The following is a 20,965-nucleotide window of genomic DNA, read 5'->3' as shown; positions in this document are numbered from 1 at the left end:
AATTCTTGAAATTAAGACAATTTTGAAAAATAAAAGCTATTCATTCACTATAAACATGGCTCTTCCAAGATTAAAACAATAATTTCCCCAATTCTTTAGACATAAGCTTTAGGAGACGGGGGCCCATGACACATAATATTGATGTTCTTTCTGAACAAACACACCCTCACCCAAAGCTCTCTATTTGGGCCTGAGAACAAGGCACCAGCTCACCTGACTTTGTCTTCTCTTTGGTACGCTCATTCTCGACAGAGGAAGGCACTAATGTCGGCTCCGCAGGAAGCTCTTGGCCCTTATTGCACCAGCGGAGCACGTGCATACCCACAAGATCCTTCAGCACCTCAAGCAGCTTATTCTTACTCCAGCCAGGCAGGAGGTGCTGCAGCAGATCTACATGGAAGGAGTGACCAATGACTGCAGCACATTTAACCAGCGACTGTTCCTCTGGGCTCAGTTGATCTAGTTGGTTCACTGCTATTTCTGAAGAAAAAGAAATTAGCAATGAATAAGTTTTCTACCAACAGAGAATACACCATGTTAATAATCTGCTCATTAGGGAAAAAAAAAAAGGCTTGCTTTTTCTTTCACCTGTTCTCCACTCAGCCAAATCTCTTGAAAGAACCTTATCTCCATGTCTTCTTTTCTCCCCATTCCTCATTCATTATTTATCCAGCAATCGGGTTTTCACCACGACACTGAAGCTGTTTCTTGCGGTCAACTAAACATGGAGGCTGGGCTTCCTGGTCCCAGAAGCCAATTAGTGTAAAGAGCTAAAAACTGCAAGCATTTTAGTAAATCTCTCCAAATTCTGATCCATATATTAAAGCAGTTGTTATTAAACCAATTATATTACCAACCCCTAAATCTTGGAATAATTCTAAACTTTTCCCTCTCTCTCACAACCAACTGGCCACCCACTCATTCTCTTTCTAAAAGTTCTTGAGTATATTTCCTTCCAAACAATTCTAGTCTAAGTAGTCATTTTCACCTGGATCACTATACTACCATTTTGAACATCAGCAGTCTTCTTCTCTTCTTATCCCAATAACACATTAACTAGTGGTAGAACTGTACACCTAAAGTACAAATATAATGTCAGCCCCCTTGTTAAATATTTTCATAACTTATATGGCTTTTTACAATGCAGCTTTGGCTTTTCATTTAGACTTGCTGACTGAACTATTCATTTTAGCTTATGAGTTAACAAATCCTTTTGCCTTCCCTGTGGAATACTGACCTTGTGTTAACTTTCTAGCCATTGCCTAGGATCCCCATAAAATTAGAATGTCAGCTGAGTTACCAGGTAACACTGCTTATGCAAAGAGTGATCCTTGACTGGAAACTGAATTTGGACTAGGAAAACTGTGAATAAGCTACAGCTACCTGGTGGTAAGCCACAGCTTTGTGGGGGTTCCTCGGGTGTAGTGATTCCTGTAATAGGTCACAGTGCCTAGAAGCTATGCCTACAGGTCTATTCTAAGAGACAGCAGTTTCTCGTTGGGAAATAGGGCATCTAAGCACCCATCCATCATAGTCTCATTCCATCACATCTAAGTTATTCCCTGAGGTTCCAGGGGATAGCAGTAGGAACTGTTGTGAGGATCCCCACTGAAGGAAACCACTGGCTACGTTCTCTTGGAGTGCTGTTTCCTGACCTGTACGCTTCTCAGTTAGTGAAGCCAAAGCTAAGTGTGGCCCATCACAGTTGGAGGAATATGAACTGTCCAGATGGACCTAAAAACCACCAGAGTGAACAGCTTATGACAGCTAATATTCACTGACTGTTTATTATATACCATGATTTATTTCATTTAATCTTCAACTAACCCCATGAGGTTGGGACTATTATTATCCTCACTTGACTGATGAGAAGACTAAGGCTTAGATAAGTTTATCTAACATTTCACATCCAGGAAGCGGGGGAACCAATGGTACCCAGGTTTTTCTGATGCCAGAGCCCTGGCTCTTAATTACCAAGGCGTTCTGTGTTGCTGTTTCACATTACATGTCTATATTCTCAGTAAGACCACAGTTGACTTGAAGTTATGCTTAATCATAATATTCCTGAAAAGGGGTTAATAAAGTACCCTGGCCACTATACATCTGAATAGAACATTACAACCTTCATGTATAAAAAGAGCACTCCCTGTCTAATTATGCCTAGCCATTCTGAGGGCTTTATTCTTCATCTCATCAATCATTATAAGCTTATACTTCACCCTCTTTTTCTTAAACTCCTGCTAGGTCCCTAACACTGTCTCTTCACTAGCACCACGGATTTTCTTAAACCTCAGCAACATTTTCTCCCTTGATTACTGTCTCCTCCAGCACAGGAATATGCACAAAGGGAAACTCAGGTCATAATTTTTATTAAATAACTAGAAAACTTTTCCAAGTCAGCCTCAAAGAGAACAGTGGGCTCAGTTATGTAAAACATAACTCAAGTAGCATTACAAAGTCTTTAACAACTCTTCAGGCAGTGCCAGAATTTGTTTCTGAAAGGCAGGTTCCCTTTTTGAAGAAATGAAGCTAGTGTGATAATGAGGGATATATACTCAATCACCCACCAAATTACTAAGTGCAAGGACATCCCTAATTGATTCACATGAGGTCTTCAAGGGACCTGCCTTTTAATAACGGTGGAAGAAGCACTGTATCCAAGTTCACATCATCCTTGACTGTGCAGACATAAAGTTCCTGGTCTTCAGAGCTGGCAGGAGAAATACTGTACATTGTGGATTTCATGGCACTGGCTGCAGGGAAAGAAGACTATGATTGAGGAAAATGCTCAGTGGCTGTAGTTTTAAAGACACAAGATAACAAGAATGTACTCAAGAAACTGAATTGTTTAAGGTGAATGGGACACACACCCTTAAAGTGGTTTACCCCACCCATCCTGCCTGTTCTCTCATTTTTCTCTTAGAAACTAACAACATTTTCTGTAACACACAGTATCTAACATTCTTACTCTTCCTGTTTACCTCCTAACAGCCCTCTCTGTTACTGCACTGCAGCTTGAGGACGTCTTTCTGGATTTACACATATTTCTACCTCTTTCTTTTTCCCTTCTCTCACTCTCCATTCAAACCCTCAAGTCATCCTTCTCATCACTAATGTGCAATTCTCGACTAGACTCTCATATTTATCAATCCTCTTTGATGTTTATAAATCCTATTTTTAAATCCCCACTTCTTGGGCTGCTCAAAAAAAGAACTGAAGTAGGTTGACTCAATTACTTTATCTGAGGCAGGTATTTAGTGTTTTCAACATGAAAAGTGAAAGAAGCGTTAGTTGCTCAGTTGTATCCGACTCTTTGTGAGCCCAAGGACTGTAGCCCGCCAGGCTTTTCTCTGTCCATGGAATACTCCGGGCAAGAACACTGCATGGGTAGCCTTTCCCTTCTCCAGGGGATCTTCCTGGCTCAGGGATGGAACCCAGGTCTCCTGTATCGCAGGCAGATTCTTTACGGCCTTAGCCACCAGATGGTAAACACAGCTGCATATTATTTGTATAGTTCACTTAGCCAGGAAGGCCTAATCCAGCTTATAAGGTCAGCAGGGAATAGGCATATGCCTAATAAGGGCCAGGTGATGCCATGCTCAGGCACGAACTCCAGCAGCGGGACCAGGGTAGAATCATGGGAAGCTCAGCTTACCTGAGAGAGTCTCCCACTTGCTGTTCCTCACTTCCTCCTTTTGGAGGTCATGAAAGCACAGTATGTTTTTAGAGAGAAGATCCTGGCATAAGACCTCACAGTAAAGGGGGTTTCCAAAGCACCTGCGGAGAAGGTAGCTGTAGAGAGGTAAGCAGGGGATTGCTGACTAAAGAGGCCCACTTGAAGAGAGCCAAGCAGAATGGTATTTCATAATGAGGACTACTTCTTTTGTTAAAGTCAGTCCCTGATGATACACACTAACAGAGGGAAGCGGCAGCCCAGAAATATAAAAAGACGTTTCTGACTGGTTTCGTAATGTATTTTGGCAGTAACTTTTCTCTCTTAACCATTTTGCTTGAAATAGTTTGCTTGCTTAACTATTTTGCTGAAAAGGAACTAATACCCCCTTGCTGAAGGGTCTGGAAGAAATTGGCCTGGCCACACATAATGGAAAAATGAGGCAAGCCATCCAAGTCCTAACTGTCCTATGAAAACCTGGGTGAATGGTTCAGGGAGGTAGCCCTTTTACTGGGTTACTAGGAGACTGTCTAAAATCCACTTTTGGGCTTCATCATGGTTTCTAATGCCCTCTCCCCCAACTCTGGTGTGAGACCTGAGCCTTCTCCTATATTATGGCACTGGCTCCTCCCTTAATCAAGTGCCCAGCTAGTCCTAGCCACTCACATCTGCAGCTCTTGGGGGATGCTCACCACCCCCAGTTCCCAACATGCCATTCTCAACAGTGAGGTCGCTGCCAACTTTGAAATGGGCACCAGGACAGCTGGAGGGCTCTGCAGGAAGTACTGGGCCTGGCCACACAGGGTGGAGGTAGGGGTCAGCGTCATCACCATGATGATGGGCACGCCGGAGAGCAATGTTCCTGAAAATTCCCAGGAAGCTGCATCCATATACTGGGCCTCGTCAATGAGGAAAATCAGTGGTGTTTCCCTTACTGCCTGGAAATAACAGTTGAGAAACATTGAAAACCTCTGATTAGAAATGAAGTCATCTGATTTTCAAATCTACCATGAATTTCGAATTTCCCATCAACACCTTAAATGTCAGTACATGCTGGTATTTTCAGAGTAAAATGTAAACTAAGCCCAGGTAATATTTTACTTTATAAATATAAAATAAAGCCTGTATATCTAATTCCTAAAGAAATGTACTGAGTTTCTTTGAACATGAAAATACTCTAATTGAAATATGAAACAAACATCAAAACGTTCTCCAAATCAAACTTGAAGCTTTCAAATATTTCATTTTGGCAAAAGCTTCAAATTGTGTGGTAATTCATAGTATTTTTTATAGAGTAACTTCCAAGCCAGGCTGCACATCAGAATTACCTGGGAGTACTAGCTAAAACCACCAATTATCATGTTCCACTCATGTAGACTTAAAAAAAAGTATTTTCTTTTATCCACATTCTCTGCCCACATTCCATTCCCCACTACCACAGGTAATCATGCTAGTATACTTATCCTACCACCTTCTGCTTGTATTGCATTCCTATAAAATGCACATCGCTGTTTTGTCAAGCAAAGTGTTTTTATGTAAATAGTACTGTATTACAGGTCTCATTATTTCTCTCTTTACTCAGGACTTCAAAAATTGGTTTATAGCATTATATGTTTTATGTGTACAATATTATATTTTAACTTCTGTACACACTACACCATGCTTACCACCGAAGGTATAGTTTCCATCCATCACCATATAGTTGACCCCCTTCACCCTCTGGCAACCGATACTCAGTTCTCTGTATCTATGTGTTTGCTTTTGCTCATTTATTAATATTCAACATGAATGAAGTTATATGGTATTTGTCTTTCTCCACCTGATTTATTTCACTTAGTATGGTGCCCTCAAGTTCCATCCATGTTGTCAGAAATGGCAAGATTTTATCTTTTTTATTCAGCCATTCCACTTCTGGATATTCATCTGAAGAATATAAAAACACTAATTTGGAAAGATACATGCATCCCTATGTTCACTGCAGCATTACTTACTATAGCCAAGATGCAGAAACAACTGATGTGCTGGCCGATGGATAAACGGATAAAGAATATGTGGTGTATAAATATGTATATGTATATATACACACTCAGCCATAAGAAAAGATAACAAAAGATAAAAACCTCTGCCATAAGAAAAGATAAAATATTCAGGATTATTTTTAGATCACTCTGTGTTGCTGTGTTTTTACTTTCTGCCTTACTTCTTTTTTTTTTTTTTGCCTTACTTCTAATATCGGCACTATATATACCCTAAGTGTGCATCTATAAATTCATGCCAACACCTCCCTAACCTTCACAAACAAAACACTGCAATGAACCAGCTACCTGGGATTTATATCCGGAAGTAGAACTGCTGGGTATAGACGATGAATTTTACTAAAAGTTTGACTGGTTACTTCAACATAGCTTTCCAGAATGGCTACAATCAGTTTCTTCTTATACAGGTCCTTGACTCTGGAATCCTAGACTGGGGACTGAGTATCTGTATTTTTGATAAATAGGAGGTAAAATAGCTATCCGCCTGCGTCTAGAAATCACTGTTTTGAGTTATTAAAATTTCATTAAGAAATAGGATCAGGAAAGAGCAAACACCTTTTCTTGTATGCTGTGCTATAGAATGGATTCAAGGTTAAAATAAATAAAACAATGAAGATATCAATAAATATGTAGGCCAGGAAATGTCTAAGTCCAGGCAATATGTGGATAGATTATGCTGAGCATGAATCATTTCCACCTATTAAGAATTAATGGTATGTAGCAAAAATACCCACCTTCTCAAGCACTTCAAAAAAACATGCTTTAATCTTCTGTTGTCTGGCCAGGTCATCCATGCGCGAAACTTTGAAGGATAAGGGAAACTGACCGGGAAAATTAACCATATATTATCATTCAAAATGACAATCTAGTAAAAATATACAGGTTCTCAAAAGCAAAGAGAAAATGATTTTATTTTGAGTAAGAATGGGTTTCTACAGGAGTGAGCATAGGGTTACAAATACCAATCAAACATCAATATATAGTTTAGAGGGTGATACTGAAAGTTCACTGGTAGTTAGAGAGAGACATCTCCTTTTCATGCTGAACTTTGGCAAACCCTTAAAGGATCATGACTGAGGAATAAAGTGACAAGTCAGGCTTAGCAATGTCACTCTGGACAATTCTAGTACCCCGGTTATTCTAAATATACCAAAATGAATGTAGCAGCAGACTTATGAGAAAGTATTGCAATCGACATCCCCATTGTGCCAGGCTGGAGCGCATGAGCTCCCATGGGCCTGAGAGCCAAAGTGAGACTGCTCCTTGGCGACTTCAGGGAAGGCCTGTCTTGAGACAGCCGTATGCTGAGGGACTGGAAAGATTTTTGTTTTCTCTGTTTTTCATTAGATTCAATGCCCTGCATGCTGGGTAGATTAGGAGAAGTGATGAAGGATGAATAAATCGAAGTGTGGACCAGGGAATTCTTAGCCTACTTGCTATTGGGTACTACATAAATCCTAGATCACTGGAAGCTTGAGATTTAGATGCTGGTTCAAGTGACATACTCCATGATGCGGGAATGGAAAGGGAAGGTTAAAGAACAAGATGCTGCAACCAACTCGAGAACACATGGATATAACTGCTGGGCATCCTTCACTGGTCAGTATCACCTTTTTAGCACTTTCACATTTACAATGCACCCTACCTCCTCTAAAATTCATACAAAAACCACATAAAGTACTACAACTGTCATTTTGCAGGTGAAAAAAATTGAGGCTCAGAAAGGCTAAGTGATTTGCGCCAAGACATACAACTAGCAAGTTTCAGAGTTGGTCCTAGAATCCATTCTCCTCAAAAAGGAAAAAGTCTGTGTTCTGGTGTCAAAGACTTTTCAGATCTCAATCCTGCCATTGCTAACTCTGTGTCCTTAGGATATATGTACATATATGTACATATGGCTAAAGGGTTTTAGATTAGAAGACAATCCTGGGTCCAATTATCCACCAAAAATGTCAGTAATATCAGTAATCCAGTTCACACAGCTATCGCCTTCGTTACCTTCACAAAGAAAAGGTCATTAAAAAGGCAGTGGAGTGGCTCCTCCACTATCCCACTGAGCTGTTTGCGGAGGCGCTCTTGCCGGTAATGGGCTGGACATGTATCAATCTCAAAGAAGATGGCCATGAGAGTCTGGATGGCGTAGAAGCACTGCTTGGAATCCGCTTTCTTCAGCTTCAACGGCAACACCCTGGTGAACATTACTATGGTCACTGGGAGTCCCCTGATGCACAGAGAGGCCTCACTCCAGCAGCCCAAGGATGCCGGATCTAATGATACAAGCATCTCACCAGTGAGGGAAAGGAGCCCCAAGAGAAATACACGCCAAGTCAGAAATCAAGAGTCTTTACCTGTGCCCTTCCTTCTGGGCCAGGAAGTTTATTTCAGCCAAGAGCTGACTTTTTCCACAGCCTTTTCCACCTTCATACAGAACTGCCTGACCCTTCTTCTGGTACAAACATTCCTGCTGTGCCATTCGGAAAGCTTCCAGTTCTTTCTCCCGGTCTGTTAAAGAGACAAGGAGCACATAACATACCTGTACTTCTTGGCAGATACTTATTTATTTAAATTAATTTGTAAAGGTAATTCTCAGAATGGCTTCTCCCCCAGAATCCTTGGCAGAATTCCATTACTTGATAAACCTTCAGATCTTTTTTTCCAGAAAATCAACTCTGGACTATACATAAATGTGTGTTGGGCTTGCAGGCTTTTTCCAGAGCCTAAGGAATAATATTGAGGACAACGAGGCACCATATGGACACGGGAGCTACTATATCTTCTCAGCTTTTTGTAAAAAAAAAATTCCATTATAACTATTGAGTGTTCAGAATCTGTCACTGCTATGCGAAAATAATGGTCTAGTGGATATAGATAAGAGAAATATACAGACAGGGTAAACACAGTATGGGTGGAACAGTCTCGGTGCTATCGTCACCATCTCAGGATGAGGAATTTCCCTCTAAAGATTTCTCCCTAAAGATGCGAATCCTTCCAAAGATTCTTACTAAATGTTGGAACTTGAAATGTAAACATCCAGTGTGGAAAAGAAATGGTAAGTCTTCCTCAAAATTAACATAAATTCACTAAGAAGGTTGCTCTCTATTTTCTATTACAAGCTTAGATGCATTTAGTCTCTTTTTGCTTTTTAAATAACATTCAATCATCTACAAAATTATGACTTAAGGTAAAAAGGGAAACTTACCTAGCAAAGAGTGATTTTTATTTCTCTCTGTGGCCAAATGTCTCTTTCCAAACATTCTGGGGAAAAGGACAAAGGGAAATGTGTTAATTAAAAATAGATTGAGATAGATAATACACTTTTAAATAGAGGACAAGTTGTCCTTATAAACAAATATTTTCAAACAATCAAAGAAGTCCAGAGTTCTGTATAAACGTTTTTTAAAAACTAAAAAAAAATTTGGAAGGGGAGAAGGGGAGAAAAACTATTAATTTTCCCAGGCTTAGGGAAGTAACCAGTGAAAGTACAGAGAGAAAAAAGAACATCTAGACTAGTGACCCACTACTACTCTCCTCTTCATGTTGCACAGAAGTTCCCTGAGGAACGAGCTAAGAGCTAAACATAAAAGCTAAAGATCGCAGACATGAAACCCTCCTCTTACGTCTCTTATTCCATCAGGCCAGTATTAGAAGCATCGTTCTCTCTAATTTCATACAGTTAAGCACTGATTATTTCTACGCCCCGACTCTATAAAACAGAGGGGAGTGAACTATCACAGAATGACACTCACATACATCTTCTATGGCCAACGTATTCATACATCTTCCCTGGGTTAGAGATATTTTTCATCATTTTCTCTGGGAGCTTCCTGAAGTTGTAAGCAGGTAGCATAGATCTCAGATATGTTACCTCATCACAGGACACCAAACCCGGATAAGCAGTTATCATTCTTGCCACGAGGCTTACTTTGGGGCCAATAACTGTATCACAGAGACAGTAAAGAAAAGGATGGAGACTTTTTGATCACTTCCTCCATCTTTGCCTTCTAAATCACAGACCTAACAGTCCAATATCCTATCCTACCTGTATATTCGTGTCTTGAGACTGCCCCAACCATGCCACAGAATACTGGTCCGTTGGTGATACTGATGGAAACAAGCCTGGGGATGAGAAAAATAACAGTTGGTAACTATGTACTCAGAAACCTCTACTTCAGGCAACAGACTGCTACTCCCCTAGATCCAGAAATCTAGTTTTAGGGCTCAGAATGCACAGGGCCAGAGGCTGCTGTCAGACAGCACCACATGGTGGGTACAAAGTACTGAATATTAGGGAAATAGTCAAAAGGAACAAAATGTTTCTCCTTCTCCAGGAATGGCAGTTGAAGAGCTATTAGTAGTAAAAACACTAAAAATACCTTGTATCTATCAGATACTTTATGTGTGCTCTTTGAAGTACTTTCAAATTCATTACCTCATCTGATCCTTTGAGGGATAATTAACAACAAACATGTGAGGTATGTAGGGCAAATATTTAAAATCATTTGACAGAAGGGGAAAAAAAAAAACTGAACCCATGAATTAACTTTCCCAGGGTTGTATGAGTTAATATTAGAACCACAATGAGAATCCAGGCCTCCTGACTCCCAGACCAATATTATTTCCACTACAGCATGCTACTTCACATAAAATCCCACACTGAAAAGTAGATCAATAGAACTATACAGGATTAATGGATCAAATAATGCTAGAATGTGAGAGGAAAGGAATACTCAGAATGTCAGGCTGCTGATGGAAGCATTTCCCAAAATATGCTCCTTAGAACATTCATCCTTCTGGGTTTTTATATGTCTTGGTGTTTGGTGATCAAGCAAATTTGGGAAATGTTGAATAAAACAAAATACAGCAAATTTCTTCACTGTGAGACCACTCAGAAACTTTGATGTTAATGTACATTGTGAACCTTCAAGAAGGAAACACAGTTGCATCAATTCCCAAACATACAGGACCATGAAGGCATTTTCTGTTAGTATTTTTAAAGGGACTAGTGTTCTACCAAACACATTTTAGCAAATTACTGAATCAGTAATTATCTTCAAGAAAAAAAAAGAACAAACACTGACCTGGAAAGTAGATTTTAGAATCTATCACTGTCAAATTACTTGGCTTTCTAACATGACCTATGGGTCTTAGTTTACTTAAGTTCAGGAGGCCAAATGAGATGAACTCTAAGATCTTGTCTAGCTCTTAACATCTACAATGAAAATGAAAGTTAAAGTCACTCAGTCGCGTCCAACTCTTTGCGATCCCATGGACTATACAGTCCATGGAATTCTCCAGGCCAGAATACTGGAGTGGGTAGCCTTTCTCTTCTTCAGTGGATCTTCCTAACCCGGGGATCGAACCCAGGTCAAACTAAGGATCAAATCAAGGATCGAACCAAGAGCCAGACAAGATCTTGAGAGCTCATCTCAACATCTACAATATTCTAAACTAAAAAAGACTGAAAGGATCAAGTTATGGTCTAAGAGTCATAGAAGGCATGCTTAAAGGCACTGTAAGATAATCAATCTCTAATGACCAAAGAAATGACTATCTTATTCAACAGTAAGGGCTAACAGCAGGACCGTTGAAGACCAGAAGCCAGTGCAAAATTTGGAAACAGAATAGACCGCACTGGAAGGAATGGCTTAGCGTACTCATACTGGAGGTACGACTGGGAAGTAGGCTGCAGTATCTGCGAATCTCAACAAGCCTGAAAGAACTGCAATCACATACCTGGTGGCTCAGATGGTTAAGAATCTGCCTGCAATGCAGGAGACCCAGGTTTGATCCCTGGGTCAGGAAGATACCCTGGAGAAGGGAGTGGCTACCTACTCCAGTGTTCTTGCTTTGAGAAATCCATGGACAGAGGAGCCTGGTGGGCTACAGTCCACGGGGTCCCAAAGAATTGGACACAACTGAGTGACTAACACTTTCACTTTTCACCAAGAAAAGCAACTGTACCATCTTATCTATAAAATACCAGGTTGGCCAAAAGGTTTGTTTGGGTTTTTCTGTTACATTTTATTGATAAGCCTGAACGAACCTTTTGGCCAACCCAGTAAGAAGCTGGATGAGACAGTCTCTAAGTTCCTCTTCAGTATGAAAAGGGAATATTTGTATTTTGTAAGAGGCTGCTATGAGGTAATGAAAATAACACAGGTTTGAGTTCAGAAGATCTGGGTGTCATTACCAGTTCTGCTACATGCTAGTAACTCCTCTTCTGGGGCCTGTTTCCTCATGTGTAAAATGATACAAATGTTCACACTGCTAGCATATGCTGAAGTATTTTAAAAATGTTAAAGTATTATGAAACTATGTGATATAATTTTTATTCATCTTGAATAAGTATGGCAAGCAAACAAATCTTTGACTCAACATTGACATTAGGAATGACTGTTTTTCAAATCTATTCATGTACACACTTTTCTTATACCTTTCTAGTGGAAAAAAAAAAATAAAACCAAAACGGTCATTTGGAAAATTCCAACCAATCATGTCATAGTTGCACAACTTCATTAGGACTGGGCTTTTGTAGGTGGGAGAGTAGTGTGGATATGGAGGCAGATCAATTCAGTGTGAATTCCAGAAAAATCAACAGGACTGGGAAAGACCAAGAGTGAAAGCCAAGAAGAAGAGCGTTAACCAGCTGTGGTCCCTTCCTATCGAGGTAATTGCTCCACAACTTCTCTTCCTTCCCCCTCCCCTCCCCCAAAACAGGCAGCCATCTCTTCACATACAGATTTATCAGTTGTATATTAATTTACACACTGGTTATTCCTTTGCAGTGTTCTAGCATCTTGCTATGCATACTCTGCACCTTCCCCTCTCCCACCCCACTGGATGAAGGCTTACACCCATTTCCCCTGGGAATCTAGCACACAGTTCTGTATCTAGTGATTTCTTAACATATCTTGTCTTCTGACTTCTCTTAGCACGCTCCCTCCCCTTCAGGCAGACTCTGGATGCTCTCAACTCCTGATACTTGCTACCACCTCCTACCCTGCCTGAAGAGCCCCACTGGGTCTGAGAAGCTCCTCTCTGCCCCACCTTCCTCCTCACTTGGTCTCAGCAAGATTCTCCCAGCAGAAGCTGAAGATGCTGAAGGAGCTCTCCAGGGCATGCGCACACTCGTCTGGCTTCTTATCCCCAGGAAGGCCGAAAACACAGAGGAACATGCAGCCCTGAGACAGGTGACAAAGAAAGAAGAGGGAAATTGACCTGGGGAAGAAATATAGCTTGCCTCAACTGAACCAGCTTCCCTGAGTGAAGCCAGACCCCTTCCTGGCTCGGATTTCTATTAGACATGAAGGACTCTATAAGATTCACGAAATCGACATCCTAGGCTACATCAATAGGGAAATTTTTAAAGAAAGAAAAACTTCATTTAACTATATAAAGAACTGAAATTTAAAATACCAGAGACATATGTTAAGAACTTTCAAAAATTCAATTTCTAGTCTCTATCTTTGAGAGAGAGTGTCTATCAGTGAGAGAGAAACTGGTCATAAGACTATTATTCCTTATTCACCTTTAATGTTGATATGGCAAGTTCCCTTGTACTTACTGTCTCAAACATAAAGATTCGGCTCAGCTGGCCACCCCCTTTCTCTATCACTGTGGAGATGTATAACGCAGCCTCCTGGATAAGATGACACAAATGCAACATCCACGCTGTCTTGTGGAACTCGAGGCTGACCAAAACCATAGTCACAGTACGGAATTCGGATATATACTCCATAGGCTGGCCTTCATCAATCTACAAAGATATGGTGAGTCACCTTGCTGTATCTTCAACTTTCAGTACCATGTCTAGGCATTTAAGTTCTATATTCCATGGTAAACATGAGAAAATAACTTTCGGACATTAGACAAAAAAATTAAAATTCAGGTTCAAGAGGCATAGAACATGTACCAACTAGTGCACTTGGAGTTAAAATCATTTGACTTTAAATCTGACTTACTGATGAAATTTGTCAAGCTTTTCTATTTTCTTCTCTAAGACATAGTTTGATATATCTAACTCTATTAGTCTTTATATCACTTACTACATATACAGAATCAGTCAACACGTATTTACCAAGCATACACTCTATACCCTATTTACAGAGTATTAGTTTCCAGAGGGACAAACAAAAACCAAATATGGTTTCTACTTTCTAGGACTGAGAAATCTAAACTTATAAGTCATGTCAGTAATTGGTGCAGATGGGAAAATCTGCTGGTATTACAATGGGGAGGAGATGAACTGGATCAGTATGAATGGTTGTCACATATGTATATGTACACTTATTTATACAAACACACACAAAGCCTACACACAATGGCTCAAGAACTAGGAAACAACCTTCTTCAAAAGGTTTTTCATTATGTGCTTCCGCAGGGTTTGCTCAAGTGCAGAATCTGGATCCAACTCCAGGGCGGTTCTTAGAATGTCTGAGAGAAGGAAAGCAAACAAAATGTCTCCAGCCATGCAAAAAATTAATCTTTGAAACGGGCACGGGGAGTATAATAAAGGACAAAGTAACTTACCAGCACTTGTCCGGTAATGCGGCAGATAATCGAGGCACTTGTAAAAATGCTCATCAAAATCAAATGGGTCAATGATCCGCATATCTCTTAACTATGGAAAGGGAACTGCTCAATTCGGTATCCACCCACCAACTGGATTACCTTTGGTTCTTTAATAGAGGGCTGAGGAAGGCATTTCCCTTGTTTATTGCTCATCTTTTCCGCCTTACTATTCTGCCTGATTTTCCTGGGAGAGTATCCCTCACCTCCCTCCAAAATAAAGTTCCAGTGGTTACTGGTTTGGCCTGGTGTTGAGCACCGCCAGAGTCCTGCCCTGTGCAGCAGGAAGTCCTTTTCAGGACTTTCAGTGGATGCAACCAGCCTCCTACCTTCACAGCTTCATCCTCCCGCATGATTTCCACTTCAAACATGTATTGCTCACAGAGCTTCCAGCAGTTCCAGGACAGGACAATCTCATTTGCTTGAGCCAGCCGTTGAGCTAACTGGACACCATCTACATCCCGCCCAATCACCAAGAGGTACTGGCGCTGCTCATCTCCAACTATAACCTGGGAAATCCGACCTGCAGAGAGACCTATCCAGAGAAAAGAAGACAAGTGATGACTAGACAAACTCAGCTGGCAAACTGTATATACAAAGAAACAAAGATAAACCTGAAAGTAGACTTTTTGTTGGAAACGCTGCAAGCTAGAAGACAGCAGAACAGCTTTCACGTAAGAGGGGAAAACTCTGTCGATCTAGAATTCTATACCCAGGGGAAATGCCCTTCAAAAACAAAGGTGAAATTTTTTTTTTTTGCAGACACAGAAACATATCTACAGCAGACCCATACTATGAGAAATGTTAAAGGAAGTTCTTCAACCTCAAACAGACAATAAAAAAGGTTGATTAGGACATGGAGAAATTGGAACTTTTATACATTGCTGGTGGAAATGTAAAATGGTACAACCACTTTGGTAAAAAATAATTAACAATTTCTGAAAAAGGTAAACATGCATCTACCATTATGACCCAGCGCTTTCACTCCTAGGTATTTAACCAAGAGAAGTAAATGCAAATGTCCATACAAAGACTTGTACACAGATGTTCATGGCAGCTTTATTTGTAATAGCCCAAAATGGATAACAATGAATGATGAATGTCAAATTATGCTGAATTAAAGTAGCCAAAGAGTACATACTGTATGATACCACTTATATAACATTATTAAAAAATTAAAAATAAACTCTAAGATAGAAAGGAGATCTGTGATTGTTTGGGGGTGGGGAGGGAAGGGAGGGAAAGTTTATAAAGGGGCACAGAACACTTTAGTGAGTGTTGAATATGTTCATTATTTTGATTGTCGTGATGGTTTCAAAATGTCTATGTACAGTTATCAATTATGAATTATCTACCAATAAAACAAAAACCAGAAAAACAAAAAAAGGATGGTAGGAGAGATGCCATACAACTCAGAATATTATTCTTCACTTCTGCTCAAAATACCAATGAGTAGCTGAAGCCAACTTTTGCCCTTACTTCAGAAACCCCTGGAGGTTGTGGACTCCTGTGAAGCGGTTTTTTGTATAGAGCGTCCCCTTCAGCCTTGACTTTGCCATTGTTGTAACTGTGGCCTGTGTTCAGTTTTTAAATTTCTATGGCATTGTATTATATTTTTGATAATGTAATACAGTAACATAGTTCAAAAATCAAACTATATAAAGACTATACATTAAAAAGTCTTGATTCAAACTTATATATCTATCTACACTATTTTCCTCCAATAGGTAACTTCTATTAGTTTCTTATATATCTTTCTGGTGTTTCTTTATATAAATATAAACAAAAATTCTTAACTTTTCTTCCTTACTCATAAGGTAGCATACTAAACACAGTGCTTTGCATCTTGCTTTTTCTCACCGATATTTTGGAGCTATTGCTAGAGCAAAACATCTTTTTTTAAAGTTGCAGAGAATCTCAGTAGGTAGGCATGTTATTGTTTATTTAACTAGTCTTCCATAGATGTATTGTTTTCAAACTTTTATCACAATTTATATTGCAACCAAATTTTACACATATGATATTTTATAAGTATTCAGATGTACTGATAGGATAAATGGTATGGTTGAAGGATAAATGTTAGGCTTGCTGGGTTGAAGAAAAAAAATGCATTTGCAATCTTGATAGAAATTACTGAATCACCCTCCATAGAAGTTGTACCACTGTTGCCTCTCATCAGCACTGTGTGAGGTTTATTCCTCACAGCCTCATCAACAGTGTGCTCAGCATCTGAATTTTTCCATATCTATAGATAAGAAATGATCTAAATTGGTACTTTCAATTGGTATTTTTCTTATTATGAAGTTGACCAGTTTTCTACAAGTTACAAGGGATGCTTTCTTTATGTGCTACTTCTTCTTTGCTCATTTTTCTCTTAGAATGTTAGTCTTTTCTTGATTTCTAGGTGTTTTTTCTATATTAGAAAAATTCACCTGCTGTCTACATAAGTTGCAAATGTTGTTTTTCTCTGGGTTGTCATTTATCTTTTGAATTTTTATAGTGGTTTATTATTATTAACTGATCACTCTTTTAGTAGCTATTACCTATCTTTAGCTGCAGGTCCTGGCCTTCTCTGGTATGGTAGATCCCAAATTTCTCCTGTATCTCCAGACTGCATTTTGCCACCAGAGTAATGATGTCACTCAGTTGATTTTGTTCCACTGTCCAGAGTGCTAGGAGCACATTCCCTGCAGAGATAAAAAATAAGCTGACAGAGATCAAATATCTGAATTCACTCTCCAGGGCAAACCCACAGTAATGCAGATGTCATGGAAGGTGTCAGACAAGGTTTCTTGGCCCTATTTATCATGCTAGGTTAAAATACTGCTTTAGATCCTCAAAACTATTCAGTATATAAAAACATTACTAGGTAGAAGCTGAAATGTTCCTAAAACTAAGGCTATTTTTGGTAGCCCTTTCTCTTTTTTCCATCAGTATATTAACAGAAAGAGGAGAGGGACTAGCTAACAAGTTCACAAAATGTAGGATTACATTCAAGTTGAATTTTAAGTTTTTAAATGGTTTTATTAAATTTAAATGAAAGGATAGGCCAACTCTGTGGCAGACAGCTGTTAATGATCCTAAGAGTTCTCCAGAAAGGAGAGACAAGCTAGACTTCTCTCCCTATCGTATAGTTAGCTTCTGCTATTAGTGACCAAGGTTTTCGTTAGTTTTCTCATGAGTGCTTTATAGGTACTTATTTTCCTGTCATTCAGTCTGAACAAAATGTAAAGTACATGGGAGCTGACTACCGACACGGCTTTTCCATTAAATTGAGAGATCCTCTGAGGCAGAGACTGTGCCTTCCTCATCTTTGCTTTCCCAGGGCCCAGTACATGTTAAATAACCAAACAATGCTATATGCCAAATTCCATCTAAATATAGTCTTCCTAACTTATAGTGCTGTAAATATTTAAAAAAAAAAACCAAAAACTGAAAAATACCTGTGATATTTAGGATATCTCCTCCAAAACAGAGCACATCTGAAATCAAATAAGGGAGAGAGAGGAAAACAAGTCAAAAATCAGAGATACGCCAGATCACGGGTAGACTCATGTATGATGAAAAGAATGGCCTACTGAGTTTTTCCTATTTTTTTCTGGTTAATTTATTCTCTCTAAAGCTCAGACTCCTTTCTTTCCCCTAAATTCTCCCGCAAATCTGTGGTTCCTATATCCGTATTCTCTAAAAACGGGAATGTCCTCCTCAAAAACCCTTTGAAGTTATCTTCAAAGCCATTCTATTTGTTCTCTGGATCCTAGTCCCTTTCACCCTCTTAAAAGCTTCACTCCCTTTCTTATCGTCTCTCTACTCCATCATTCCCATTAATATATATTAAAAAAACAAAACAAAACCAAACCAAAGCACAACAAAATTAACCCATGTATTCTTGACTGTTTTCTTCTCTAGTTATTAGCTCATTTTTGTTATATTCCCAGCAAAAGGATTCTCAAGAGGCTGGTGATACACAAGTTTCTCCTCCTATCCTAATCATGCTTATTTTCTTTACCATTCTCTTCTCGGTTTATTCCAATTTGGCCATTTCCACCAATTCACTAAAATTATCATCGACAGGATTCATCTTGCTAAATTCACTATTTTTCTGACATCACTGCGCTTGATACCCTTTCATTCTCAAGCCAGCTAGAACGGCCCTCTTCTAGAGACATTACTTCCACTTATGTCTTCAGAAATACCACAAAATCCTACCTGACTGGCTGATTTACAGTCTCTTTTGTAGGTTCTTTTTCAGTAATCAAAATCCTCCCCTGGAATTCCTTAAGGCTTAGTTTTAGGCTCTTTATTTACACTCGCCCCACACGGACTCAATCATTTAACTTTAATATCTTCATGCCATCAACTCACTTTTCAACTCTAACAGATATATTCTCTGAACTCCATCTCAATCACAGCTACTAACTTCATTTCTCCCCTTGAATGACTGACTTATTAACATCTTTAAACTCAATCTATTTTTTTATTTTTAAAAAAATTTTATTTTTACTTTATTAAAATAGAACCCTTAATTTTCGTTCTCAAAGCCATCTTTCCCATCACGATTCAGTGATTTCACCATAAACTCAGCTACAAAAGTCAGAAAACTTGAGGATCCCTTTCCTCACTGCTTCCCACTGAAATCTGATACATTAGAAAATCCTTTCTGCTGAACTGCGAAATATTTGTATTTCAAATCACCTCCATATAGCTCCCTTCATTGCCATATATCTAGACCAACGGTTTCAACTTTTACTGCATACTGAAATTGCCTGTGAAACTTTAAAAATCCTCATTCTTGGGCCTCATCCAAGATGTTCTAATTTAACTAGTCTGGGGTGAAGTCTAGACAGGATTTTTAAAAGCTTCCTAAGTGGTTATCCAATGTGCTACCAAGGTTGAGAAACACTAACCTAGATAAAACCTCCATTATCTTGCTGCAGCTGCTCCAGATGCCTCTTCCAGCTTCCATTCTTAACACCTATCCTCCACTAGTCCCCAATAATAGTCTCCACAGGGGTAGGCAGGTACTGCATCTATTTTATTTTCCCATCTGTTCCAATACCCAGCAGTTCTTGCTTATAATACAAACATGATATATGATTTCCATCTCCTCCTTTCATCTAAACTTGAAGAAATCAATTGAAAGACTTTATTTTTAAATTAAAACAAAATTTTGGCCACACCCCACGGCTTGCAGTATCTTAGTTCCTGGACCAGGGATTGAACCTGGACTCCAGTATTGGAAACATGGAGTCCTAACCACTGGATTACCAGGGAATTCTCTAAAGACTTTTTATACTTGTTCCTCAGGGGTACAGGGGCAGTCAAATAGTCACTTCACATGGCTAAAGGAAATGCCACGAAGTAATTATTCTGGTGAATCTCGGAATAATGATATAACTCAACAGGATACTGTCAGTAAAGGAAGGCAATGTTATATTAGTACTAAAGGGTATAGGGCCAGAGTAATTTATGTTAGGTAGACCTAACGACTCAAAGCTCTTTGAAGAGTAGATTTTTGTATGCCCTGCACTTATTATAATGTATGTCACAGAGATGGTACTCAGAACATGTTTATTGTACAAATGAAAAGTCCCTTCCCCCTCCAGATTAGGCAAATATCCACAAACTTAATACATGGCAGAAAGTAAACACTCATTCCTACTTCAACAGATCAAAATGCAATAACAGAATGGGAAGGTGTTCTATATGTTTTATCTGATATACACATGAGATACATATTACAGTTTGAAGAGACAACCTGAGGAATACTTTATTTTGAAATAAAATACAAATATATAAAGTAAAAAGCAGCACTCTCCTCCTTTCTGAACAGGATGAGTCAACATGATGTGAAACTGGGTATAATGGCAGATACAGGCAAAGGTCTAGCTCATCAGTGGCAAAAAGATACCAAGATATTAACCAAAAGATATTAAGGATGAATGACACTAAAAGGATGTCACTTTTAGTGTGCATTTTAAAGTACCCCAGGTTCCCTTCTGTTACAAACCCTCAGGGGCCCAGCACCACACCTCTTTCCTCCCCCACAATAGTCACTCACGCTCCACGATGTCACTAATGTAATAACTGAAGATGTGGGCCAGTCTGTCCATGTCATGTTCCAACTTGCAGCTCAGGCTGAACCTGTCCATTAATGCTGTAAACCCTGACCACCAAAGCAAAAATCACTATGTTAGCTGCAAATCCTAAACTTTTAGGCTCTATTCCCTCCACACATCAGGCCAGTAAAACCGAAGATCTCTTCAAGATGAAGTGAAGCGAAGTGAAGTCGCTCAGTTGTGTCCAACTCTTCGCGACCCCATGGACTGTAGCCTACCAGGCTACTTGGTCCATGGGATTTTCCAGGCAAGAGTATTGGAGTGGGTTGCCATTTCCTTCTCCTCTTCAAGATGAGTCATTTCATTATCTTTTAACATGATGTTACTTAGCAAGTGCTCAGGGCCAGACTGGTTGCTGCTCCCTCTGGGAGTCCGGAGGGCCACCCTCCCCCATGATTCCAGGAGCTGCCCATGGTGAAGACTCATCCAAATCCAGCTACTGCTTTCCCATTACACCTTCTTAAGGCTCCCTGGCCCAGGGAAACTGTGGGATTCCCCCCTGCCCCAAGTGAGGGACACAGAAACCACTGACAAGGAGAATGGATTAAAGCCTTATGGAAAACTCACGG

General features: G+C 39.6%; 1 protein-coding gene across 6 annotated transcripts in view; it reads right to left on the bottom strand.

Moving 5' to 3' along the window:
- LOC101108001 (adenylate cyclase type 10-like) overlaps positions 1-20,965 on the bottom strand; it is a 38,630-nt gene that overhangs the window by 16,740 nt on the left and 925 nt on the right. For 2 of the 6 annotated variants that reach the window (XM_042236980.2, XM_012100626.5), the window contains exons 2-18: positions 20,339-20,443; positions 17,721-17,759; positions 16,821-16,964; positions 14,607-14,812; positions 14,054-14,329; positions 13,274-13,465; positions 12,769-12,890; positions 9,749-9,825; positions 9,456-9,645; positions 8,909-8,964; positions 8,058-8,211; positions 7,708-7,897; positions 6,444-6,530; positions 4,340-4,611; positions 3,656-3,792; positions 2,628-2,753; positions 214-480 (exon numbers count right to left, since the gene is read on the bottom strand). In XM_042236980.2, coding sequence (XP_042092914.1) covers positions 214-480; positions 2,628-2,753; positions 3,656-3,792; positions 4,340-4,611; positions 6,444-6,530; positions 7,708-7,897; positions 8,058-8,211; positions 8,909-8,964; positions 9,456-9,645; positions 9,749-9,825; positions 12,769-12,890; positions 13,274-13,465; positions 14,054-14,329; positions 14,607-14,812; positions 16,821-16,964; positions 17,721-17,759; positions 20,339-20,443 — 2,640 coding nt within the window. Of the gene's footprint in view, positions 1-213; positions 481-2,627; positions 2,754-3,655; positions 3,793-4,339; positions 4,612-6,443; positions 6,531-7,707; positions 7,898-8,057; positions 8,212-8,908; positions 8,965-9,455; positions 9,646-9,748; positions 9,826-12,768; positions 12,891-13,273; positions 13,466-14,053; positions 14,330-14,606; positions 14,813-16,820; positions 16,965-17,720; positions 17,760-20,338; positions 20,444-20,965 lie in introns of those variants that run through there. The other 4 variants (XM_042236981.2, XM_060403608.1, XM_042236982.2 and 1 more) reach the window with 4 other exon arrangements.

This window comes from Ovis aries, chromosome 20 (genome assembly GCF_016772045.2).
Source record: "Ovis aries strain OAR_USU_Benz2616 breed Rambouillet chromosome 20, ARS-UI_Ramb_v3.0, whole genome shotgun sequence".
NCBI lineage: Eukaryota > Metazoa > Chordata > Mammalia > Artiodactyla > Bovidae > Ovis > Ovis aries.
The sequence above is the reverse complement of the archived record's forward strand: the minus strand, read 5'-3'. Positions and strand labels throughout refer to the sequence as shown.